We start from the raw sequence: 26,913 nt of genomic DNA on the forward strand, positions 1-26,913 counted from the left end.
TAAAATATTTTGGGGTAGCCCCGGTCCAACAACTTAGTAGTCAATTTCTTAGACTCTGCTTTAAAGTTGTACATATCTGTCGGTATCTAAGATATTGGGCAAATGGAAGAATTCTTCAACAAAAACGGGTGACAGTTTTCAAATTGAAGGTTCTATCTATCTTTAATAAAGACTGTCGTGCAAAATTCATTCATCTGTTGAATCAAAACATCCAAAAATATGTATGTAATTTCTGACATGAAAACTGCATAGTTGATATTGCTGTCTCTGGAATTCAACCAAGTGAAAAATTCCATCAGTTGTCTTTCATTTCCCATCCACAAAAGAAATATATCATCTATGTACCAGTATCAAATGTAAATGTATTGAGACCAGGAATTGTTATATATCCACAAATTTTCAAACCGTATCATATACAGGCAGGCCTCTGAAGGCACAAAAGTTGTACCACTTCAACACCCTTCATCTGGAGGAAATAAAATTGTCATCAAACATGGTAATACACTGTGTAAGTTTGTCACTTTAAATTGATCTCAAGTGCTTCGTTATAGATCAGGTTTTGGAGGATATAAGGGGTGGAGACACGGGTAAAAAATTATTGCAAACGAAGCAAAAATGGATTTATAGATTGCAATATTTAACCCCTAAAGGGTTAAATATTAACACTGATTGGAAAGCTTTCCTTTAAATTTTTCCCTAGTTTGCCGAGTACTTTTAATGTATAGTTGAGCAATTGTTTCATGCACAGTTAACTGAAACATTAATCTATATTTTTATTTTTGTTAAATTTGTACCCCGCGCTTTTCCACTCATGGCAGGCTCAATGCGGCTTACATGGGGCAATGGAGGGTTAAGTGACTTGCCCAGAGTCACAAGGAGCTGCCTGTGCCTGAAGTGGGAATCAAACTCAGTTCCTCAGGACCAAAGTCCACCACCACCCTAACCACTAGGCCACTCATATGTGATGAGTCCCAGGCTCTCGAAACTATCACTGGTTGCAAAATCACGGCGTCCTGTTTAAATGACTGCCACCATTTTGAATTTTAAAAGCTACAGGGAAAGCTGGTTGGTTTAAGCTGTAAGGTTAAAACAAAAAAAAAGTTTTGCCATAATTCTTGCTCCTAGTTCATTTATTAATTTCATATACCGCCTGCCTTGAACGCAAACCAAGGCGGTTAACGCATTAAAATCTTTGTTAAAGAAAGAAACTCCATAATAAATAGAAAAGAGCGCGATACAGAACAATCACACTTGCTACAGTATGCTTTACAAGATTCCTATAAAGCAAAAGTAATCACTCAAACCTAAGGCAATTCATCAGCACAGGAACAGACTGTAGTTAAGTCCCAAAAGCAATTTGGAAAAAATAAATTTTTAAGGCTCTGAGAAAAGAGTAAGAGGTATCCAACTGAGGGTATTGTGGAAGTGGGTTCCAGAGTAAAGGCACCTGTGTAGACTCCCACCTAGCTTAAGCAGGACTAGGAATGACCAGTCTTATCTCTCAGAGAAATTTGGATTTCTGTTTTAAAAATGTAAAAATCTGGCTGAGCTTCTGAAGTCATTCCACCCCCCCCCCCCCCTTCAATCAAGTATGTGTGTTTAGAAGACACTGCATTGGGAACTAAAGTGCTTGCATATTTATAGGGTGGCGATATTTTCAAATAGTAAGCTCAAAACCATTAGTTGGATAAAAATACCTGCTACACTGCAAGCAGTGTAGGGCATTCAAAATTGCTTCCTAAAATCACATCTATCTGGCATACAGATATCCTACACCCTTTTGGTGGGGTAATTAGATACTCCTTTCACTCCCATGTTTGACAACTCAGGTAAATAATTTTTTAATTGTCCAGATTAAATATGGCCATGGGTACATTAATTTAGATTCATAAGTATGACTCCAAATTACAAGATTTATGTAGTCTGTTTCTAATGGTTAAAAGCAAGGAAGAAGGGAAGGTCTGAGCATAACGGTTCCACCTTCAAGAGGGCCGGATCAAGGAAAGTCATACCCAAATTAAAAATCAAAACTAAACCAGGAAAACATGCCGTTCTTGATGCCCAGAAAACAACTCCCTTGTAAAAGCCTCTCTAGCTGGCCCCGACGCTTTAACTGTCGTAGTCTCATATCCTAACAGTTTGAATTAACCAGGTTGTTTTTCAGCATACCTCAGACCTAAATGAAAGCCATCAGTACCTAGCAGAGCCGCTAACAGCACTTTTGAAGGTGAGAATCCATTCTACTGATCTGCCCACAGTTCACATTAACAAGCAACAGAAATGTGAATTAAAAAGAGTTTTACATCAGCTCCCTCTTGACCCATAAGGCTTTGAAATGTGTCTGTAAGGAAACGTGAATTCTGTCTCTCACTTATCTGACCAGCTAACATGCAAGCCTTCAGATGAAGGCCTTTAATTTTGAAAAATAGAACGTTTCCTATAACAGCTCATTTAAAAATTATAACCATAGGAAACAAAGAATGTATTTCAAACCACAAGGAAGCAAAAAAGTGTTGTTTACAAACTCTACCACTACCACACTGGTGTGTCTGTATTGCGTTCCTGTTCAGTGTTTCCAGAGATTTCCACCAAACAGTTCTATTTTGGGGACAGAATAGGAACACTAGAATGATTCTAAAACCCAGCTACAAAAGGACAGGCACCCTCAAGTATGAAACACAATTGCCAAAATTATATACAGTGGTGGAAATAAGTATTTGATCCCTTGCTGATTTTGTAAGTTTGCCCACTGACAAAGACATGAGCAGCCCATAATTGAAGGGTAGGTTATTGGTAACAGTGAGAGATAGCACATCACAAATTAAATCCGGAAAATCACATTGTGGAAAGTATATGAATTTATTTGCATTCTGCAGAGGGAAATAAGTATTTAATCCCTCTGGCAAACAAGACCTAATACTTGGTGGCAAAACCCTTGTTGGCAAGCACAGCGGTCAGACGTCTTCTGTAGTTGATGATGAGGTTTGCACACATGTCAGGAGGAATTTTGGTCCACTCCTCTTTGCAGATCATCTCTAAATCATTAAGAGTTCTGGGCTGTCGCTTGGCAACTCGCAGCTTCAGCTCCCTCCATAAGTTTTCAATGGGATTAAGGTCTGGTGACTGGCTAGGCCACTCCATGACCCTAATGTGCTTCTTCCTGAGCCACTCCTTTGTTGCCTTGGCTGTATGTTTTGGGTCATTGTCGTGCTGGAAGACCCAGCCACGACCCATTTTTAAGGCCCTGGCGGAGGGAAGGAGGTTGTCACTCAGAATTGTACGGTACATGGCCCCATCCATTCTCCCATTGATGCGGTGAAGTAGTCCTGTGCCCTTAGCAGAGAAACACCCCCAAAACATAACATTTCCACCTCCATGCTTGACAGTGGGGACGGTGTTCTTTGGGTCATAGGCAGCATTTCTCTTCCTCCAAACACGGCGAGTTGAGTTCATGCCAAAGAGCTCAATTTTTGTCTCATCTGACCACAGCACCTTCTCCCAATCACTCTCGGCATCATCCAGGTGTTCACTGGCAAACTTCAGACGGGCCGTCACATGTGCCTTCCGGAGCAGGGGGACCTTGCGGGCACTGCAGGATTGCAATCCGTTATGTCGTAATGTGTTACCAATGGTTTTCGTGGTGACAGTGGTCCCAGCTGCCTTGAGATCATTGACAAGTTCCCCCCTTGTAGTTGTAGGCTGATTTCTAACCTTCCTCATGATCAAGGATACCCCACGAGGTGAGATTTTGCGTGGAGCCCCAGATCTTTGTCGATTGACAGTCATTTTGTACTTCTTCCATTTTCTTACTATGGCACCAACAGTTGTCTCCTTCTCGCCCAGCGTCTTACTGATGGTTTTGTAGCCCATTCCAGCCTTGTGCAGGTGTATGATCTTGTCCCTGACATCCTTAGACAGCTCCTTGCTCTTGGCCATTTTGTAGAGGTTAGAGTCTGACTGATTCACTGAGTCTGTGGACAGGTGTCTTTCATACAGGTGACCATTGCCGACAGCTGTCTGTCATGCAGGTAACGAGTTGATTTGGAGCATCTACCTGGTCTGTAGGGGCCAGATCTCTTACTGGTTGGTGGGGGATCAAATACTTATTTCCCTCTGCAGAATGCAAATAAATTCATATACCTTCCACAATGTGATTTTCCGGATTTAATTTGTGATGTGCTATCTCTCACTGTTACCAATAACCTACCCTTCAATTATGGGCTGCTCATGTCTTTGTCAGTGGGCAAACTTACAAAATCAGCAAGGGATCAAATACTTATTTCCACCACTGTATACTAAAGCCCCCAAACAAAAGAAGCTAATGTGTGGATTCATTACACGGTCAAAGGTTGGACCCCATTTTTATTACATATTACACTGTAGACCTGATATAATGTGGATTCACTTATAACACAAATAGTATAGACCCCATATAATGTGGATGGGGTCCAAGATATATTTTTACTTCTTCCCAGTGTTATCCATTAGCTTAGAAATGCTAATAAACAAATCTTGCCTATCAGGTACTGGTAGGGATGATACTCGGCTGGGACATGACTTCTGACAACTGCCCTCATCTCCAACACATGGGCAGCTTCCAAAGTCTCCCTACTGTGAAGTAACACAAAAACATGCCTTCCCTTAACCACATCAAGGTGATCAATATTTCACCTGCATTGTTAGCATTATTCAGCATAAAAAGGCTCTCTCTCCCAAAATGAAAGGATTCAAGTGCTACTGGTGCCTGAAACTGAAGGTCTCTCATACACTGTGCTCCCAAACTCCACCCAGCGAGACATTCATTCTGACAAGACACAAACTAGTACCTACTCCAGAGTCAGGAAACCCAACTGTAGAATGTCTTGCCCTATGAACTCGGGTGTCCTCCTAACCCACCGGTAAGGTGCATTTTGAGGTCCTTCAATTTCTTGAAGCACATCCATGTAAAAACAGACTCACCCCAATCCCATCAGCCAGTGTTGGGTAAGAAGCGCATGCTGAACAAGGAACTACTCAGGAGCCTTTCCTCTCACACTCAGAATAAATTGAAAGAGCCTCAGCTTACATGTGATACATCAGTTGGGCTGCTTGCCAGTGCCAGCAGCAAGATATTACTATAGCCAGGAAAACAGATTTGACGTCAGGATGCATGAGGTGGCTTCCATTAATATCTGTGGCTCAAGTAGAACAGAAACCTTGGAGTAATGACTAAAAAACTAGTCAAATCAACCCTTCCGACGGAAATCAGGGTAGTCACCCTTTAAAAGAGATACAGGCTTGCAACATAGACGGAACCAGAAGAGGGCTCTTATAGGATTTCAGCCAAAACATATATCAATGCAACTATGGAGACAAAGCATCTTACTAGCAAGTGCAGCCTGTCAAGTCTGTAAACAAATAAACTTGTCCTACTATACTAAGAAACAAATTCCAGCAATCTACACAGATAAAAAAAATCCCTTGCAACATTATGGAGACTTAACAGAGACAAACTTCATGTACAAGGTAATAAAGTAACAAGAAAATCTGTCCTTTGACCCAAGGTTGATATTTGCAGCAACCCTTTTAATTAACACAGGGCAGAGAAAGGGAGAGGTGGGCCCTGCATACACACCTGTGCTGATTTTACTAAACTGTGAATTACAGTATAAAAACCAGGTCCTCTTCTCATAATAAAACTTCCTTTTATAACCGCTGCTAGCAATTCATTCTACTCTGCCACAGTTCTGAAATGCCCAATACATATCCTAATTTTATTTGTCCACCAAGAAAGCCAGACAGATACTGTTTAGGTCACAGAGGTACAGTAAGATAAAAATGAACATGTGGCTAAAATACATCAATTCACGTCCCAAACTTTTCCTGCATTATGGCCCAATGCTCCAGCCTCACAAAAGCTATTTTGTCATTCACTAACCAGGCTGTGCTGCTTTTCTGCAAACATTTTTTGCATTTATGGATACACACAGGGTTTGAAAAATTCAATCACCAGTTCATCTGGGATGAGTGTAATCTTTGGTCCAGGGCACAGAGAAATGGGCTGCGAGGCTCAGGAAAAAGAGACAGGACTGCATCAAGTAGCATGGGGAGGAGAGAAAAGAGGTGACAGTTTAATGAAAGAGCAAGGACTGCGCCTGAGAAGATAGTGGAGTATGGTAGAGAAGGGAGCACAGGGGTAGGCTAGGGGTGTGCAATCTCTAAGGCAGAAATGTATTTATACACCTGCTACTTGTTTCCCTCAAAACAAACTCTTGGAAGAGAAGGCAGCAGGGAGTCCAATATTTCAGGGCTTTGTCCCTGGTGAATAAAGTCCAGGAGGAATTGTTCAATCTGTCATTCTGACACAGCAATCTACCATTCTGACACAGCAATCTACCATTCTGACAGCACAAGACCCTTAAATAATTAATCCTTCATGAATCAGTGCTCTCCATAAGTTAATAACAGCATCAAGCATCAGCATTTCTGACCAACTCCGCGACCCATGCGTTAGCGAAAACTGAAGCCCCACTTGCTAGTCTTTTTCACACTTACAGTACCATTTACAGAAAAGCAGGAGTATACACTTTAAATTTTTTAACTGAAATATTTGTTAATCTGCAGTTTCATTTTATTCTTGGGTATCAATGACATTTTATTTTATATATAACAATTAGTAAAGGCACTACAGGGACAGAAAGAGAACAATTTTTTTTTTTTTTTGGGGGGGGGGGGAGAAGAGGAGAAAAAAAAAAAAAAAGAGAGAGAAAATGGCCCTAAATCTCCAAAGCAGGTGGCCGACAACAGGCCCCATAGGGGAAGTCCCAAAATCAGCTGCTAACATACTGGGTCAAACCAATGGTCCATCTAGCCCAGTATCCTGCTTCCAACAGTGGCCAATTCAGATCACAAGTACCTGACAAACCCAATTAGTAGCAACACTCCATACTACCAATCCCGGGGCAATCAGTGGCTTCCCCTAGGTCCATCTTAATAACAGGCTATGGACTTTTCCTCTAGGAACTTGTCCAAACCTTTTTTTTTTTAAACCCAGATATGATAACCACTATTACCACATCCTCTGGCAGCGAGTTCCAGAGCTTAACTATCATTGGAGTGAAAAAATATTTCCTCCTTGTTTTAAAAGTACTTGCATGTAATATCATTGTGTCCCTTTGTCTTTGTACTTTTTGAAAGAGTGAAAAAAAACAAGTCACTTGTACCTATTCTATACCACTCAAGATTCTGTAGACCTCAATTGTAGCCCCCCTCAGCCATCTTTTTTCTAAGCTCAAAAGCCCTTTCCTCATATGAGAGGAGTTACATCCCCTTTATCATTTTGGTAGCTCTTCTCTGAATCTTTTCTCAGAGATGCAGTGACCAGAATTGAACATAATACTCAAGGTGAGGTCGCACCATGGAGCGAAAGAAGCATTATAATATTTTTGGTCTTATTTTACATCCCTTTCCTAATAATTCCTAGTATCCTGTTCACTTTTTTGCCCATAGCCGCATACTGGGCAAAAGAATTCAGCGAATTGTCTACTATGACACCTACATCTTTTTCTTGAGTGCCGACTCCTAAGGTGGACCCTAACATCAGGTAACTATGATTCAGATTATTCTTCTCAATGTGCATTTGTCCACATTAAATTTCATTTGCCATTTGGATGCCCAGTCTTCCAGATTCCTAAGGTCTTCCTGCAATTTTTCAAAATCCACATGTTTTGACAACGTTGAATAGTTTTATGTCATCTGCAAATTTAATCACCTCACTCCTCGTTTCATTTTCCAGATCATTTATAAATGTGTTAAATAGCACAGGTCGCAGTATAGATCCCTGGGGCACTCCACTATTCACCCTCCTCCATTGAGAAAAATGGCCATTTAACCTTACCCTCTGTTTTCTGTACGATAACCAATTCCTTATCCACAGAAGGACATTGCCTCCTATCCCATGACTTTTTAATTTTGTCAGGAGTCTCTCATGAGGAATTTTGTCAAAAGTTTCCTAAAAATCCAATAATGCAACAACCGGAATTCTACTTCCTCCTTCTCTTAACACACCCCTCATCTCTTCGCTCTCTTTTGCTTTACATATTTGAACTAATAGAGCAGTGATGTAAAGCAGGATTTCGGTATGAGCAGTAGGGAGGGAGCAGAAGTACTTACTGGTGCCCATCTTCTCCTATGGCCTATTGGTTAGGAGCATTCTTACAATAATAAGTCACAAGAGATGGCTGGAACAGTAACAGAATTTGAACGAAGGGCTCCCTAGCTCATGACCTGGCTGGCTGCTTAAATTAAAATGTCAACGTGGTACCAATAAAATATTTAAAAAAAAAAAAAAGGGGGGGGGGGGTTCAACATATTTATATACAGCTCAACACAGTTCTGCGTTTCACTGATGGCATCTTAAGGAGCTGTAAACCACAACATCACAAACTCAATCTTAGTAATAGCGAAAACTGGTGGATCGCCATCAGAAACTAATACTGCTGCCTACTGTCAGTTTTTCAGGGTTTATGCCTTTAGATTACAAAGCTCCATATTTAAGGATTATCATCAAGTATCGGACTTATTCTTTGTTATTTAGTCATGTTTGTTCTATTTCCAGAAGAGATAGTCTATACTGGCAGATAAGTACCTATATATTATTTTTGTATATTGTGATTTATCTATGGGATATATGAGACAATGTAACTTTGTAATCTGAAAGCTTGCCCATGGGTTGTAAGAGTTTTGTAAAATATTATAGTATTATATTGATTTTATTTGATTGTCTAAAGATGAAAATGTTTAACAGTATTCTCATTTTGTTAGTACCACCAATAAAATATTGCCAATTTTGAATTCTCACTCACTAGTGGTTATACTGCTGTTCACTAGGGCATGCATACTAATCATCAAATATAAATAGAATGGGCTAAACACAACAAACTTTGCCTGAACCCAAGTAAAACCGAGCTTCTCTGGGTCCCTAACACAAGTGGATACATACCCGACATCAAAATCCCTTTTGGGAAGTATGAACCCCTTCAAATCATAAGTCAGGAACCTTGGAATACTGTTAGATTCAACACTTACTCCGATTCCCCAAATCCAAGCAACCTTCAAGAGCTGCTTCTACTATTTGCGACAGCTACGCTACCTCTCTCCTTACATTGAGAAGGTAAATCTTATCCCAGTTGTGCATGCCATGGTAACATCAAGACCGGATTACTGCAATGCACCATACAATGGTCTGACTACAAAGGGCCTGCACCAGCTTCAATTGATTCAGAATGCAGCAAGACTCATACCCTGTTTTCCCGAAAATAAGACATCCCCTGAAAATAAGACCTAGTAGAGGTTTTGCTGAATTGCTAAATATAAGGCCTCCCCCGAAAGTAAGACCTAGCAAAGTATTTGTTTGGCCCCGATTGGTGCCCACTCTCTCCCACCAGAAGCTCACTATTTGGCAACTAGCCACCCAGCCCAGTTCCCATTAGTGTGGAGGTAGTGATGGCGATATGGTACTGTGTTGTGGTTTATTAGGGGAGGTTGTTTGTTTTTTTGTGTCCTTGTGAGAGCCGGACGTCTATAACACAAAGCAACACATTCTTTTCCTCGTTCTTCCTCTATCAGGGGCCATCGTTGGGATTTTTTTTTTTGTATGTGTAATCGTTTGGTTCTCTAGTGTGGTGCATTTGGGTTTGGCTTGTACCGTGTTTCGCCGAAAATAAAACATCCCCTGCAAATAAGACCTAGTGCATCTTTGGGAGCAAAAATTAATATAAGACACTGTCTCATTTTCGGGAAAACACGGTAGAAGGTTGCAAGCAATGTGACCACATGATATCATTTTTGCAAAAACTTCATTGGCTACCAGTACAATACAGGGCTAAATTTAAAACTCTATGTCTGATCTTCAAGGCCCTGAAAGGAAATGGCCCCGAGTATCTGAAGAATAGGATGATCTGCCACACACCGCCAAGGACACTAAGGTCCTCCCAAGGACTTTCACTAACCACACCCTCTCCAAAAGACATTACACGATGTGATATCCGCAAGCGAACCTTCTCCGGAGTAGCCCCCACACTCTGGAATGCATTGCCTGAAAGGTTCCGCTTAACACGACTACCTGTACTTCAGGAAGCAGGTGAAAGCTTGGCTCTTCAACCAAGCCTTTAACGGAAGAAGTAACTAACTTGTTTGTCTCACTCACACACACAAGGACTGACTCAGGCTGCACATACTGCAGCGGGACATGTTTATCCACTCTAGCTAAGATAATATTTAACCATCTCTCTGACCTCACGTGCAACTTTCTTCAAATCAATCACCTTACTTTCTAATTCTGCCTACTTTCTTATTCATCTATATGTTACAACTTTGCCTTACCCTTCACTACCAATTATAATGTTCTAGTACATACTTTGTGTTTGAATATTTTTACTGCTCTAATTGCCTCCTGCTCATGTTTGAGCTATTCTTACTGTACATCGCCTTGAGAGAATTCCTTCAAAAAGGCGGTAAATAAATTCTAATAAATAAAAATAAAAAAATTGGACAGATGCTGACAGTTTGGAGGGTCCCTTGCCCAATAAGCCCAACACCATTTACCTTATAAAAGGATATTTGGTTCTGGGAACCACCATTCACTCAGTGCTGCACTTCCCTATACAAAAAGATCCGGGTCCTGTCCTACAAGCTGCAAAGGACCGGTGATGCTATGCAGACTGCACTCGGGTCTCAATTACTGTTGACCAATGATGCCTATTTACTGGCCTATCAGCACATGCAGTGTTGTAATGGGAGCTTTAGTCTGTGCCTCCCAGCCAGAGAAATTACCTGCCTAATTGGGCTACATAGGAATTAAAATAGAGCAAAACTGGACCAGTCTGGTTGGCTATATATTGCTATGTTTTGACTTGGGTTCAATTTCTGGGTTGTCTTTTGCCCCCAGTGCTCTATGGGGATGTCTCAGAAGTAATATTCATAGCCCTTGTAGGGCAGGAAAAGAAGAAAAAGGAAGTGGAATCAACATGCAATAGTAATAATTAGTGGACACATCTGGGGGCCATACTACTGCAGCTGTGGTCTGTGGTCCATGTTTACGGATTATCACTCTGATGGCTCGGATAATTAAGTTGGTGGGAGGTATAATGAAGGGGGGAAACCCCAAGTGGTTATAAAAGACTAATGGTACCACAGTTCAACAGAAGTCAGTTTTGTGTTGGCCAAAGAACATTTGAGTAGAATGTGGCAATTATTTGGTTTGACATTTTCATACAATCACAGTAAATGAAACAGTGCACACTAAAAGCTAAAATACATATTTTATAAAGCAAAATACTAAATATATTTCCATCAGAGCTCCTCAACTACAAATCAGAATTCAAAGATATCATTAATGTATTTCTAATACTGCACTGCAGGCTCACATGAACACTGTTTTCTAGAGCTAGGCTATTAGTTTTCCCAGGGGCTGTATCCTTCCTTGGGGGGATGGGTACAGGCGCTAGGAAAACCCTCCATGAAACCAAACGTCATTCTATAGTAATACAGTTGCTGTAATGCAATAATACATTCCACTTGCCAACTTAACGTGTCAAAAGACAGCATACATGTGAAATGCTTCAATAGTTTCAACATTTAACAAGAAACTAGTTTCTATGCATTTCCCTATCGGAAACAGTACAACAGCATCCAACCCACAGCCTTACAAAATCTGCACCAAGACGTGTTTTGCAAGAGCCATATGACACGCACATGACTTACTACTAAAATGACGGGTGAACCTTTCTTAACGCTAGGAAGGAGAAAAAGCTATCGGGGATGGATCTATCGAAAATAAATCAAGTCAACAACTTTACACATAGACTAAAATCTTCCTGCTATCCAGCCTACGATATTTACAGATATCAAGCTTATTTCACAGCTGGCTGAACTCTTCGGAAATAGTCATCCCATACAAGTAACGAAATGAAATGTAAACGTGTAAAGTTCAATTTGTAACGAGCGTTTCATGGCTTGGTTTTTATTTTATTTGGTAATCTTGGTTCACGCAGATTGCCACTTGTTACAGGTTTCTGTGGAGGGTTTTTTGGGAGGGGGGGGGGGGGGTAAGGGCACAATAACCAATATCTTTCTAGGCACTACGAAGAGAAGGTTTCAAAACAATCTATGCCCATTCATGTCTAAAACCAAAAGCCACAGACCACCAGTAAAGCTTCCTTTACTTTCCACTCTCGGTCTGCATTTGGTTTTCATACACTTCACGCTTAATTACAAGCCTTGTTTTCTTCTAACACCAAACTTCGCTAACAACCTTACAGGTCAGAACTTTAGGTACATCCCCAACAAGGTCAGAGTTTCTGTTGGTTTTATTTTCTCTCTCTCTTTTTTTTTTTTTTTTTTTAACTTGGGAGGAAAATGTTAAATTTGTACCGGATTACGAGCGAGGAATGGGATGCAACTTGCCAACTTGAAAATACACTCAGAGTCGGCCCTATGACAAAAGCGAAGCGTCACTAATTCCCAACAAGAAAATAAACCACCCCGAAGCAAACCTGGGCCTTTCTGATGTGAGGGAATAAAAGAAAATGAGCCAAGAATTGGGCTGCCACCACCCAAGCTGGTAGCGATGTCCCACCTCTAACCAGTCACCCGGACCCTGCATCCCCCTCCTCCAACTCCAGGACCCTCATACTGGCCACCTCCACCCTCCCATCTTTCCCTTCCTTCTTTGTTCCTTGTTCATCCATCAGCTTCTCTGGAGCCGGATGTGGCTTATCCCTGCAGTAAACCGCGGCCGGCAGGCAGGGAGAAGAGGAAAAGCATACTTACTATTCGGGATTCATGCTGGACATGTCACTGTAAGCTCTGCCTCTGGAAAAATCACAGCCCCGCTCTCCTCAGTCAATAAAGCGCGCAGGTGGACACTGTCAATTTAAAAGTCACCTTTCCCCCCCAGAAAAAGCAGAAAATTTACGAGAACAGCACTCCTAAACCCAAAATGGCTGCCAGCTTAACCAGGAAATAGTGAACATCCAGCTAGAGAGCGCTTTACATTGCCGACTGGCGGCCGGCCTGCGCTGCACCCTGGGAGAACTAGTCCACAACTGTTTCCGCGAACTTGCAGTCAACCGGGCTTCCGGCACTGGAGAACTTCGCTTCCCGTCACACCCTGGCCGAACAAGCGCGTGCGTGGTAGGCCCTCTTGGTCGCTTTCCCCTCCCACCTTCCTGCGGGCTCTGTAGACAGACTCATGGCTGGGCTCCCTCTAGCGCCCGTGTTGGGGGCTCGCGGCTAGTTGACGTCACCATTGAAACGTGGCAGAGCTGGGGCGAGTCTGGGACTGGGAGAATGGGTACAGAAGAGCAGATTAGAGGCTGGTTGCGCTCGGGTCCTGACTGATGCCATGAAAATCCGGGATCCACCTCGGCCTGGCACGTGGGTAGTGTTCAGGAGGGCTCATTTACCTGTGCGTGTTGTAGCTGGATGCGCCATTATCGGCCGGACTTTGTTCCGTTAGGTGGAAAACGGGCTACTGTTACCCGATATAACCCCAGCTCTGTGCGTTGACAGTTCTCGAGCCACACCAGTGGGAAGGGAGAAGGAGAAGCGGGACAGTGGTTCCAGAGAGTAAATAAAAGGTGATGGAGTCTTTGTTTTTGACACCTCCTGTCTTCTCATATTTACCTACCGATGCAAACGAGACAGGAATGGAGAAGAACTGCTAACCCAAGTCTGACTGAGCCATTAATTCTGGTGCTCGCTGTTTTACCTTGCTCATTTTAGACCTATGGGTCTAATTTACTGAGATTTAATTTCTTATTTCTGCCTACGAGGACAAAATCTTGGTTAATAATGTCTGCTGAGAATTAACATGTATTTTCCCCCACCTTTTTGATGAATGCTGTTCGAAAGTGCAATTCTAGTTTGGGAGATAATGCGGTGAACAGTTATTTCTGTAGTAGTAGCCCTTATTCATGTATTATGTTACCATAAACTCCAAAGGTCACAACGGCAGTACGGAATCCGTAGCTTTTTTTTTTTTCAGATCTTGATCTATTTACACAGGTTGCCTGTAAGGATTTTATACTGGAGCATATAGAGGCTCATTTTCAAAGCACTTAGACTTACAAAGTTCCATAGTAACCTATGGTACTTTGTAAGTCTAAGTGCTTTGAAAATGAGCTCTATAGTGTTATCCTTTTTGCCTTAAGTTTATATCTCATGGACATTCATTTGTTTTAGCTTATGAGAAACACCTAGAGATGGATGTCAATGGTGGCCCATCTCAAAGCTGATTGAAGGCCCATACACAAAGTTTACCATACTGGCAACGTTTGCTTTAGACTGGTTGTAGCTAGTCTAAAGCAAAAGTTATTTAGCATGTAATGCATAAAAGGGTTTTGCGTCCCGATCCCCATAGCAGCAACCAGAAACCCTATGCAAATACATTGCAAGGAGCTCATTAGTATTAAAATGAGCATTTCGAGCAATGCACAGACCTTAAATGCCTACCTTTAAAATGCAAAATTTTACGACTGGGCTGGACCTGTCATTATGGGGAGCAGCCTGCTTGCTCTGCATAGTGCTAGCAGACTGCTTATGGATAGGCACACACGGACTCTACCCCTGACCCAACCCCCCCATCCCCAAGCAACAGGTGGTCCAGTGGACCTCAACCACCCCGCACCTTCTCCCACCCCCCTCAAGCAAAAATCTACCTGGTGGTCTAGCGATCCCTTCCCCATCCCGTACGTTACAACATTGGAGGCAAGAGCAAAACCTCCTCCCTCCCACCCTGCACAAAATGGCAGCACCCAGCCCCTGCCCGAAGCATCCTGGGATGAGAGAGGGGCTAAGCACCATATAAGGAGTTGTTTTCCCTACTGGGGATTTTTTTCATAAGGGGAGGGGGTGTGGGGAAGGTCGGGGTCCACCAACTACCAGGGAGTTGTTGTTTGGGGGCAAGGCCAGGAGGGGGTGTGGGGGGGGTCAGGGTCGACCAGGGAAAGTTTTGGGGGAGAGGTCGGTGGCAGGGTCAGGGATCTGTGCACTGGTGGTGTCAAATACATTTGCCAGGTCAAGTTGCAAACAGTGACCAATGCTTAAAGGGGAATTTGTGCATCTCATATGCATGCAATCCCCTTTGTGCACTGGTTGCTGTTTGTGAATCACTAACTTTTCCCAAGGCACTCATATTTAATAGGTGCCTTTGTGCATCGGCACCTGAGTGAGATTTTTCTCTCAGGCCCCAGCCATGTCAAAAACCATTTCTGGCAAATGCACATTCCAAAAAACAAAGATACCTGTAGCAGGTATTCTCCAAGGACTGCAGGCCATTCTCACATGTGGGTGACATCATCCACGTTGCCTGGTATGGAGCTTAAACAAGCTAATACAGCTTTAAGAACATACGCAGAGTCCCCATCGTGCATGTGCGAGTGCCTTCCCACCTACCATGTGAGCACAGGACCATCAGTACTATAACAGCATGGAATCAACTCCAAGGGAAGGTGGGAGGGTATGTGAGAATGAATGGCCTGCTGTCCTCTGCGAATATCTGCTACAGGTAAGTATCTTCACTTTCTCCAAGGACAAGCAGATAACATTCTCTTATGTGGGAATCCCTAGCTACATGGCTTACTGAAACAGCAAGGGCAAACAGTAATTAACATGAAAGTATATACAACTGTGTGAGAGTGCAGCCTGGAACAGAACAAAATGAGAGTGGAGTTGGATTCTAGAACCCAAACAAATTCTGCAGAACTGTCCAAATCGACTATCACGTTGGGTTTCCTCCTCAAGGCAGTAATGAGATGTGAATGTTTGGACTGAAGACTACGTTGCAGCCTTGCAAATTTCTTCAACAAAGGCTGACTTCAAGTGGGTTACCGAAACAGCCATGGCTCTGACATTGTGAGCCTTGGCAAGACCCTCAAGAGTCAGCACAGCCTGGGCATAAGTGAATGAAATGCAATCTGCCAGTCAACTGGAGATTGTGCGTTTCCCAATGGCAACTCCCATCTTGTTGGGATAAAAAGAAAAAGCTGGGTGGACTGTCTGTAGGGCCTAGTCTGCTCCAAGTAAAAGGCCAATGTTCACTTGCAGTCCAAGGTGTGCAGTGCGCATTCGCCAGGATGGGCACGCGGCTTGGGAAAGAATGTTAGAAGAATAATCGACTGGTTCAGATGGAATTCTGACACAACCTTAGGCAGGAACAGGGTGGGTGCAGAAAACTATTCTGTTATGGTGAAATTTATTGTAAGGTGGATCTGCCATGAGGGCCTGAAGCTCACTGACTCTGCGAGCTGAAGTAACAGCCATCAAATACAAGATCTTCCAGGTCAAGTACTTCAAATGACAGAAATCAAGTGGCTCAAAAGGAGCTTTCATCAGCTGGGTGAGGATGATGTTGAGGGCCCATGACACAGGGCTTTTTCAAAAGCAAACCTCTCATGATGCGAACAACTAGAGGCTGTCCAGAGATGGGCCTACCCTCTACACTGCAGTGGTAAGTACTAATAGCACTAAGGTGAACCCTTACAGAGTTGGTCTTGAGACCAGACCCAGAAAGGTGTAGAAGGCAGTGGTACCCAAACTTTTTCAATTCACAGCACCCTTCATGTCCAATACATTTTTCACAGCACCCCCCCCCCCCCCCCCGGCCACACCAATCTTTCCCCCCCCCCCCCAGCCACTCCGGTCTCTGCCCCCCCCCCCTCCCGCCACACAGGTCTCCATCTTTTTCTCTGCACAAATATAACAGTGCTAGGGTGTCCCTTTAACCAGCCCCTCCAAATGACACACTGATTACGATTTATAACAAATTACTACTCTACCAATGAAAAGTTATTCCGATATTATACTTCCTCCTTGTACATCTGTATGCTGCACAAGCCAGCATATTTAAAAATATAAGTGAGATTAAATAAAAATGCTACCAACAATAAAGAATGACAACTTGGACGCAGCAGTTCATAGGTTTGCTTGCTTTGTTTTGAATGGAAAGGGAAACAGAGACTGACCTATTGTTTTCATCTAATGTAAACCCCCTAGTCGTGGAGCAGGTAAATTACAATAATTAAAGAAATAAATATATATGAATGCCACAGTTTCAAACAGGGTTCCCAAATAAACTCCACACAACCAAGGGATTTAACAAGAAAAGAAATATTAAAGGTTTATTAAATTGTTATGGTATAAGCCAATCATCACAATTAAATGATTGGCTTATACCATGATTGGCTCTAATCCTCGACTTCTCTTCACCACATTGAACTCCCTCCTCAAGGTGCCCCCTCCCCCAACTCCCCCTTCATTATCTCCTCAGACCCTTGCTGAATTCTTTCACAACAAGGTTGAAAAGATAAACCTTGCTTTCTCTACCTCACCACCTCTCCCTCCACTAGTCCGTTCCCCTCTCTCTCCTTCCCCTCATTCCCTTTCCTCCTTTCCTGAAGTTACTATTGAGGAAACTACACTTCTCCTTTCTTCCTCAAAATGTATCACCTGTTCCTCTGATCCCATTCCCACCCACCTTCTTAATGCCATCTCTCCTGCTCTTATTCCTTTTATCTGTCACATTCTCAACCTCTCACTTTCCACTGCGACTGTCCCTGCTGCCTTTAAACATGCTGTGGTCACACCTCTCCTTAAGAAGCCTTCACTCGACCCTACTTGTCCCTCTAATTACCGACCCATCTCCCTCCTTCCTTTTCTCTCCAAATTACTTGAGCGTGCTGTTCACCGCCGCTGCCTTGATTTTCTCTCCTCACATGCTATTCTTGACCCACTACAATCTGGTTTTCGCCCTCTCCACTCAACCGAAACTGCGCTTACTAAAGTCTCCAATGACCTATTAATGGCTAAATCCAGAGGTCAATATTCCATCCTCATTCTTCTTGATCTTTCTGCTGCTTTTGACACTGTCGATCACAGCATACTTCTCGATACCCTGTCCTCACTTGGATTCCAGGGCTCTGTCCTTTCCTGGTTCTCTTCCTACCTCTCCCTCCGCACCTTTAGTGTTCACTCTGGTGGATCCTCTTCTACTTCTATCCCTCTGCCTGTCGGCGTACCTCAGGGTTCTGTTCTTGGTCCCCTCCTCTTTTCTATCTACACTTCTTCCCTTGGTTCATTAATCTCATCCCATGGCTTTTCCTACCATCTCTATGCTGATGACTCCCAAATCTACCTTTCTACCCCTGATATCGCACCTTGCATCCAAACCAAAGTTTCAGCGTGCTTGTCTGACATTGCTGTCTGGATGTCTCAACGCCACCTGAAATTAAATATGACCAAAACCGAGCATCTCATTTTCCCCCTCAAACCCACCTCCCCGCTCCCCCCGTTTTCTATTTCTGTTGATGGCTCTCTCATTCTCCCTGTCTCCTCAGCTCGAAACCTTGGGGTCATCTTTGACTCTTCTCTCTCCTTCTCTGCTCATATCCAGCAGATTGCCAAGACCTGTCGTTTCTTTCTTTACAACATCCGTAAAATCCGCCCCTTTCTTTCCGAGCACTCTACCAAAACCCTCATCCACACCCTTGTCACCTCTCGTTTAGACTACTGCAATCTGCTTTTTGCTGGCCTCCCACTTAGTCACCTCTCCCCTCTCCAGTCGGTTCAAAACTCTGCTGCCCGTCTCATCTTCCGCCAGGGTCGCTTTACTCATACTACCCCCTCTCCTCAAGACCCTTCACTGGCTCCCTATCCGTTTTCGCATCCTGTTCAAACTTCTTCTACTAACCTATAAATGTACTCACTCTGCTGCTCCCCAGTATCTCTCCATACTCGTCCTTCCCTACACCCCTTCCCGTGCACTCCGCTCCATGGATAAATCCTTCTTATCTGTTCCCTTCTCCACTACTGCCAACTCCAGACTTTGCGCCTTCTGTCTCGCTGCACCCTATGCCTGGAATAAACTTCCAAGCAAGTAAGTAAAACAACCTTCCTCCTCGGCGAGTTCAGAAGGCGTTTGACAAAGTACCTCATGAAAGACTCCAGAGGAAATTGGAAATAAGTATATAAGCATCGCCATGCTGGGACAGACCAAAGGTCCATTGAGCCCAGCACCCTGTCACTGACAGCAGCCAAAAGAACAAGCAATCGACCTCTATCATATCTCCCCTCAGCCACCTTTTCTCCAAGCTGAAGAGCCCCAGCCTCTTCAGCCTATCCTGATAGCAAAGTCGTCCCATCCCCTGTATCATCTTTGTCGCCCTTCTCTGCACCTTTTCCAATTCCACTATGTCTTTTTTGAGGTGCGGCAACCAGAATTGAACACAATACTCGAGGTGCGGTCGCACCATGGAGCGATACAACGGCAGAATAATATCCTTATTTTTGTTTTTAATCCCTTTCCTAATGATACCCAACATTCTATTTGCTTTCCTAGCCGCAGCAGCACATTGAGCAGAAGTTTTCAATGTATCATCAACGATGACACCTAGATCCCTTTCTCGGTCTGTGACTCCCAACGCTGAACCTTCCATGACATAGTTATAGTTTGGGTTCCTCTTTCCCACATGCATCACTTTGCACTTGTTCACATTAAACGTCATCTGCCATTTAGACGCCCAGTCTCCCAAGGTCCTCTTGTAGTTTTTCACAATCTTCCCACAATTTGACTACTTTGAATAACTTTGTGTCATCAGCAAATTTGATTACCTCACTAGTTACCCCCATCTCTAGGTCATTTATGAATATGTTAAAAAGCAGAGGTCCCAGCACCGATCCCTGAGGGACCCTGCTAACTACCCTTCTCCATTGCGAATATTGACCTTTTAATCCTACTCTCTGTTTCCTATCTTTCAACCAGTTTTTAATCCACAGTAAGACACTACCTCAGATCCCATGTCCCTCTAATTTCCTCAGTAGTCTTTCATGAGGGACCTTATCAACCGGCTCACATTTGTCCACGTTTGTTTACCCCTTCAAAGAAATGCAGCAGATTGGTGAGGCAAGACTTCCCTTCACTAAATCCATGTTGACTTTGTCCCATTAGTCCATGCTTTTGAATGTGCTCTGTAATTTTGTTCTTGATTATAGTCTCTATCATTTTGCCCGGCACCAACATCAGACTCACCGGTCTATAATTTCCCGGGTCTCCTCTGGAACCTTTTTTAAATATCGGCATATTACATTGGCCACCCTCCAATCTTCTGGTACCATGCTCGATTTTAAGGATAAATTACAAATCAATAACAGTAGCTCTGCCAGCTCATTTTTTAGTTCTATCAGTTCCCTAGGGTGAATACCATCTGGTTCAGGAGATTTACTACTCTTCAGTTTGCAGAACTGCTCCATTACGTCTTCCATAGAGTCATAGGATAGGAGGTAGTGTTTTATTGTGGAAAACAGAGAGTAGGGTTAAATGGTCAGTATTCTCAATGGAGAAGGGTAGTTAGTGGGGTTCCCCAGGTGTCTGTGCTGGAACCGCTGCTTTTTAACATATTTATAAATGACCTAGAGATGGGAGTAACTAGTAAGGTAATTAAATTTGCTGATGACACAAAGTTATTCAAAGTCGTTAAATCGCAGAAGGATTGTGAAAAATTACAAGAGGACCTTGCGAGACTGGGAGACTGGGCATCGAAATGGCAGATGACGTTTAATGTGAGCAACTGCAAAGTGATGCCTGTGGGAAAGAAGAACCCAAACTATAGCTACATAATGCAAAGTTCCACATTAGGAGTCACCGATCAGGAAAGGGATCTAGGTGTCATCATTGATGATACGTTGAAACCCTCTGCTCAGTGTGCGGTGGCGGCTAAGAAAGCAAATAGAATGTTAGGTATTATTAGGAAAGGAATGGAAAACATAAAAATGAGGATGTTATAAATCACCAGGACTGGATGGTATTCATCCCAGAGTATTAATAGAGCTGAAAAATGAACTTGTGGAGCTACTGGTAGTACTATGCAATTTATCCCTAAAATCAGGTGTGGTACCGGAAGACTGGAGGGTGGCCAATGCAACGCCGATTTTTAAAAAGGGTTCCAGAGGAGATCCAGGAAATTATAGACCGGTGAGCCTGATGTCGGTGCCGTGGAAAATGGTGGAGGCTATTATTAAGAATAAAATTACAGAGCACATACAAAAGCATGGGCTACTATTATGGATTAAGAGCTGGTTAAAAGATAGGAAGCAGAGAGTAGGGTTGAATGGTCATTATTCTCGATGGCAGAGTTGAAAAACAATCTTTAAAATTCACTTCTATTACACCTGAATTAGCCATGAATTAGCCACTGTTGGAAACAGGATGCCAGGCTTGATGGACCTTCGGTCTGTCCCAGTATGACAATACTTATATACTTATGTACTTAACAGATGGCAGATACAGACCAGCATGATCCATCTAGTCCAATGTTTCCCAAGTCAGTCCTGGAGTACTCCCTTCCCAGTCAGGTTTTCAGGATATCACCATGAATATGCATGAAAGAGATCTGCATATAATGGAGGCAGTGTATGCAAATCAATTTCATGCCTATTCATTGTTTATATCCTTAAAACCTGATTGGAAAGGGGGGACTTCAGGACTGACTTTGGAAATACTGATCTAGTTTGCCTCTTAAGCTGGCTAAAGTTGTACCTACCACTCTCAGCACAAAGTGCAGGTAACCCATGTAGGTTATACTCTCTTCTACCTTTTTTGAAGTGTGAGTCATTTAAGTTTTGCTTTGATTCCGCCCTCTTGTTATATAACAGGAGTTCTCAACCCAGTCCTTAGTACACACCAAACCAATCTGGTGTTCAAGATAACTACAATGAATATACACAAGATCAGTGCATGCAAATCTCTCTCATGTATATCATTGTAGGTATCCTGGAAACATGACTGAGTTGAGAAACCCTGGATTAGAAGCACGTTTCCTTTCTGTATGTCTCAAATTTTTTTTCATATTTCTGTTATCTAGCCTAGTACAGTGTATTCTCGCTATTCACGTGATCTGTATTCGCTATGTCGTACATCCGCAAAGGTGCGAATAGGTCACAATTCACTATTCGTGCTGCTTTGTTCACATATTCGCTGACATGAGCATTTCAAAACAGCCTTCTTTTGCTTTTGAGGAAGATATTCATCAGTCTGTTTGTGAAGCTGTGCCGGAAAGTTTCAAAACAACATGTGGTTCGTGATGAGTCAGTGGAAAAGATAGAAAAGCAGTTAAATTTGTGGATAATGCAAATGGTGGATGGGAAAAAAAAAGCATAGTGGACAGCACTGCTGAGGGCCAGGAAATTGTGAAACCCTTTTTCTGCTAGTTCTGGCTGGCTTGCACATTTTAAAAGGTGATACATGCTTTAAAATGTAAGCCTTTCTGGCGAAGCAAGTTCAGCTGGCATCAGCTTTGTGTTCAAAGATGTCAACTCCTTTGCAGAACACCAAGTCTAGCATATGGCCCTTTTCATGGTTGGAGATTTGATAATCTGAATGAATTCTAGAGCTGCCATTGTATGAAGGAAGGAAGCAGTAGTGGTTTCAATGTCTGGAGTTTCAATGTGTAGGTTAAAGTTTCCCATGGTTAGTAACCTAGGGTAGCTCAGGGTTACCTCAGTCACCAGATTCAGCAGTTCTTGTACAGATGATTCGTTGTTGCAAGGTGCTCAGCAGGCCATGAGCAGACACACTGATTCCTTATCTCCCAAGTGGTTTGGGAGGCATTCTGACTCAGACAGGTGGAGGATGGAGAGTCTGCTCAGTTTGATTGCCTTTCGGATCAGGACTTCTACCCCTCCACCCCGCTTCACTTGTCTTGGTAGGTGCAGGATAGTGAATCCTGTGGGGCATAGCTCAGACAATGGTACTCCTCCATTTTCATCCAGCCAAGTCTCAGTTATTCCCAAGATGTCTAAGTGGTATTCACTGATGACATCATGGATCAAAGGAAATTTTTTGTTGGCTTATCTGGCATTTACTAGGCCTAACTTCCCAAGTACTGGTCTGTTAGTTGTGGTTTTAGTTTTAGGAGTTACTTGATGGTGGTAGGCAGATATTCGTGTGGTATAGCTAGATAAGCGTTTTGCCTGTTGATTTTGTGTTTTTTTTAGGTAAATGGGGGAGTCTATTGTTTCTTCTTCCCCAGATTACTGGGATGTATGATGATCTTTGGTTTACTAGGCCAAAGCACATTCTTATTTAAAGTAGGTAAAATTTCAGAGCTCTCTAGCTATTCAGTATAATAAATCTTGAAACAAGGTAAAATAGTTTTTAGTCCAGTATCTAATATCTAACAGGCACTTCTGTTCGCTAGAGACATAGATCAAATGACTATTTCATGCCTGTGAAATTATTTTAGAAGTTTAATTGAGAGGGCGCTCCAGCAGGATATAAGAAATTTAGAGATAATATCAGTTATAGATATGAACTTCAACTTAAGGAATTGCAATTATGGTTTCATGATTTTGCAGTTTCTGTTGTGAAGACTGCACTCCCTAACGTTGAAGTTTTCTTCATGTCCCCGAACAAAACGTCCATCATCCAGCCCCTTGATCAGGGAATAATAAAGGCTTTCAAATGCCCCAAGACCTGTGAAAGTTTAGATGCTGACAAGGAAACCACCATGCTTGATTATTTGAAGACAGTGACAATACACAATGTAATTGACTATGTTGGCATACCCTGGGATGGTATCACGCAGGCTACTATAAACAATTGTTAGAAAAAAAATTAGCCAGACCATGTAACAAATTTTGAGGGCTTTGAAGGTGTAACAGAAAGCATGAAATGTGGAAAACATCATGCGCTTTGCACAAAAAAATCCATGGAGAAGGCTTCAAGGATATGACACAAGAAGATGTTGAGGAAATGTTGGCAAAGACTGCAATAGAGTCCAGCAATTTAAGATCTGGACAAGATATCGCTGCCCCTGATGCCTTGTTGTGTCATCGATGAGATGGCTAAGATTCCAAAAATCATGCCTCTCACATCGGTAAAAATAGCAGAATTAGTGTCAGTGTTGAAAAAAATGTTCAGTGACATGGAGGAATGTGATCCCATGCTGGAGCGCAAACTAAAATGTAAGCGCCTCACAAGCTCTGCATTTGCCCCTTACACCGAGATACTTAAGGACTTGAGAAGGAAAGCCAAGCAGACCAGGGGCGTAGCCAGACACCCAATTTTGGGTGGGCCTGGGCCCAAGATGGGTGGGCAGAAGAACTCCGCCTTGTCCTACAAGTAATTTGGTTCCTCTCTCTCTCTTTCTTGCCTGCATGCCATATGGTCTCTCAAACATCCCCTTCCCCCATATACCTTTTAAATAGCAGATTTTCACTGGCAACGAGCAGCAACTAATACACAGTGCTCATGTTGGCCCCACAGCCTTCCCTCTGATGTAACTTCCTGTTTCTGCATAAGCAAGAATACATCAGAGGGAAGGCTGCGGGGCCAGTGCGAATAGTATGTATCAGTCGCTGCTTGTAGCAGGCAAAGATCTGCTATTTAAAAGGTATGCAGGAGGGACAGTTGGGAGTTTTCGGCTGGTGGGGCTTGGGAATCCCTGCCAGCCACATTAGAGATGTGCTGCTATTGGGTGGGCCTGAACCCAAAGTGGATGGGCCTGGGCCCACCTGGGCCCACCCTTGGCTACGCCACTGAAGCAGACAAGGCTGACACAGTTTTGTCAATCACAAGACCCAGGTATCTGAGGTTGATCTGGCAGAAGTCGACCCCCCAATGTTGACATTTTCATCATCTACTATCATTCTGGAGCTGCAAGGTTGTCCCTCTCTAGAGTTCGATCCGACAGAAGTCAACCTACCAGAATTAATGCTTTCATTGTCTCCATCTATGCTGGAGGAGCAAACCTGTCTCCCTCGCAAGCAGATCTGCAGCATTCTAGTTAGTTAGGTGTTATTTTCAAACACTGTTTTCATAATTTTGGTGGTTTCATGCTGCTGTAAGTAAGAAGCATATAACAATTTGGTCTCTTTTCTATATTTGATGGATTGATTGTTCTGTATGTCTGATTATATTGTCTATTTGTGCTTTCCTTTTATATTATGGCGTTCTTTTCTTATATCCAATTTCTATATTGTAAAACATTTTGATTCTGACTAAATAAGAATCGGTATATCAAACCTGATAAACGATATACAGTACAGCATTTGTTAATCTGTGTTTGATTACTGTTGTATAAAGCTGTTTTTTTTTTTTCAAGCAATGTTTTCATAATGGTGCCATTTCTTTTTATAGAGGTCCATTTCCCAGTCCACTGTAGGCATTCTAGTTCTGGAGCTATGTTTTGTTATAAACATATAAAATATGGTGACAAAAACCATGGTACGGTATTCAGCATTGGTTGATGAGTACACTAATTGCTTACTGTTCTGCAATACTGTACAGCATTTATTTTCCAGCACTGTTCTGTTCAATTTCTTTACGAATGTTACTACTGTATGTGATACTGCAAATAAAATAATTTGTATGCAACATACTGTATATTCTGTCTGGTTTCTCAGCAAGCACAATAAAAAAAATTAGTTCCAGTATAGGTTTTTGTTAAGTGCTGTCCTGTGCAGGAACCTAACCCCATATTTCCTATAGAAATAATTATTCATTTTCCATAGTCTTGTGGAAATATAGGTATAGCTGAAATCTATCCCCTATTTTCTCCTATGGACATTGTTTCGGTTTTTGCGAATACACGGTTTCTGATGTTTTTATGAACCATACCATTGTGAATAGCGAGAATGCACTGTAATTCCCAACACTGTCCTGGGAGCTCCCCAGCCAGTCTGATTTTCAGGATATCCACAATGAATATTCATGAGACAGATTTGCTTGCAGTGAAGACAGTGTGTTAAATGCTTAACGTGCATTAAAAATGTTAATGCACATTAATGGCAGGTCTCTCATCCTCATCCAGTGTTGCTCCATTTCCCTCCCCACTGTAAATTATGTACTGCTTCTCTCATTCGCTGCCGTGCTGACGGCAGGCTGCTTCTCTCACCCGCTCAAAACCTTCTTGTAGTGTTCCACCTCCTCAGACAGAACTTCCTGTTTCTGGTCAGAATGCTAAAGGCAAAGTTGGAGGGCTGAGAGGGACAGGTGTAGGAGAACACTGCAGTGGTGCTGTCTTCCGGCTCATGTTGCATCTGCGCGTTTGGTTCCAAGAAGAGCTGGAGGCTGTGGCTGTCTGAGCTGTTGGGAGGAAGAAGCGGCCTGTACAGGCATTGGGTAAAGCCAGCCCTAGAGACAAGATGGCTGAACCCAGAAGATCACAGCGCAAAGTGTGCCGGATGGGAGATAGTCTGTACCTAGGGCTAGAGAAAAGGGCTTCACAGGATATCAAGAAGGCATACAGAAAACCTGCACTGAAATATCATCCAGACAACCCTGAGGCAGCAAGAAGTTTAAAGAGATCAACAATGCTGCCCTGAAAGATGAGAACAAGAGGAAGATTTATGATGAGTATGTCTCTGTGGGGACTGTATGTGGCTGACCAGTTTGGTGAGGATAGCGTCAAGTGCTACCTGATAATATATCCAAGTGGTGATGCAAGGCCCTTGTGATCTGCTGTGGCCTTCTCATGTGCTGCTGCTGCTTACGGCACTGCAAACACCTTGATGAGGGTAAGTCTTACAAATATGTGGACCCTGAGGATCTGGAGGCACAGATCCAAGCTGAGGAGGAAGGTGGTGGACCAAAGAAAGCACATCCAACCCCTAGTCCTGTATACACCTCTGATGGAAAGCAGGCGCAGTTCTAGCACTAGACCATCATGCCAAGTTAAGTTCAGTCTAGGCCCGTAGCAGCCACAACAGAATCCTATTCTCTTCAAACCAGAAGGCTAATAGAGTAATGAGGCGGGGTGGGGTGGGGGGTACGCAGAGAAGTAGGAAGTAAATGGGAAAAAAGTTGAATGTGAAAGATGGGTATAGGGCAGGAAGTGAAAGCAGAGAAAAAAAAAGAATTAGTGAATAGACAGGAGGCCT

General features: G+C 42.9%; 1 protein-coding gene and 1 pseudogene across 1 annotated transcript in view; one reads left to right on the forward strand and one right to left on the reverse strand.

Annotated features, from left to right (window-relative positions):
• The window catches only part of RAB1A (RAB1A, member RAS oncogene family), a 91,573-nt gene extending 78,554 nt beyond the window's left edge, over positions 1 to 13,019 (reverse strand). The window contains exon 1 of the mRNA XM_030196361.1: positions 12,811 to 13,019. Within this exon, the coding sequence (XP_030052221.1) occupies positions 12,811 to 12,833 (23 nt within the window). The 5' untranslated portion in view covers positions 12,834 to 13,019. The remainder of the gene's footprint in view (positions 1 to 12,810) is intronic.
• A 13,134-nt stretch (positions 13,020 to 26,153) lies between these two features.
• Positions 26,154 to 26,687, forward strand: LOC115464284 (annotated as a pseudogene).
• Positions 26,688 to 26,913: the final 226 nt, after the last annotated feature.

This window comes from Microcaecilia unicolor, chromosome 3 (assembly GCF_901765095.1).
Source record: "Microcaecilia unicolor chromosome 3, aMicUni1.1, whole genome shotgun sequence".
Classification (NCBI taxonomy): domain Eukaryota; kingdom Metazoa; phylum Chordata; class Amphibia; order Gymnophiona; family Siphonopidae; genus Microcaecilia; species Microcaecilia unicolor.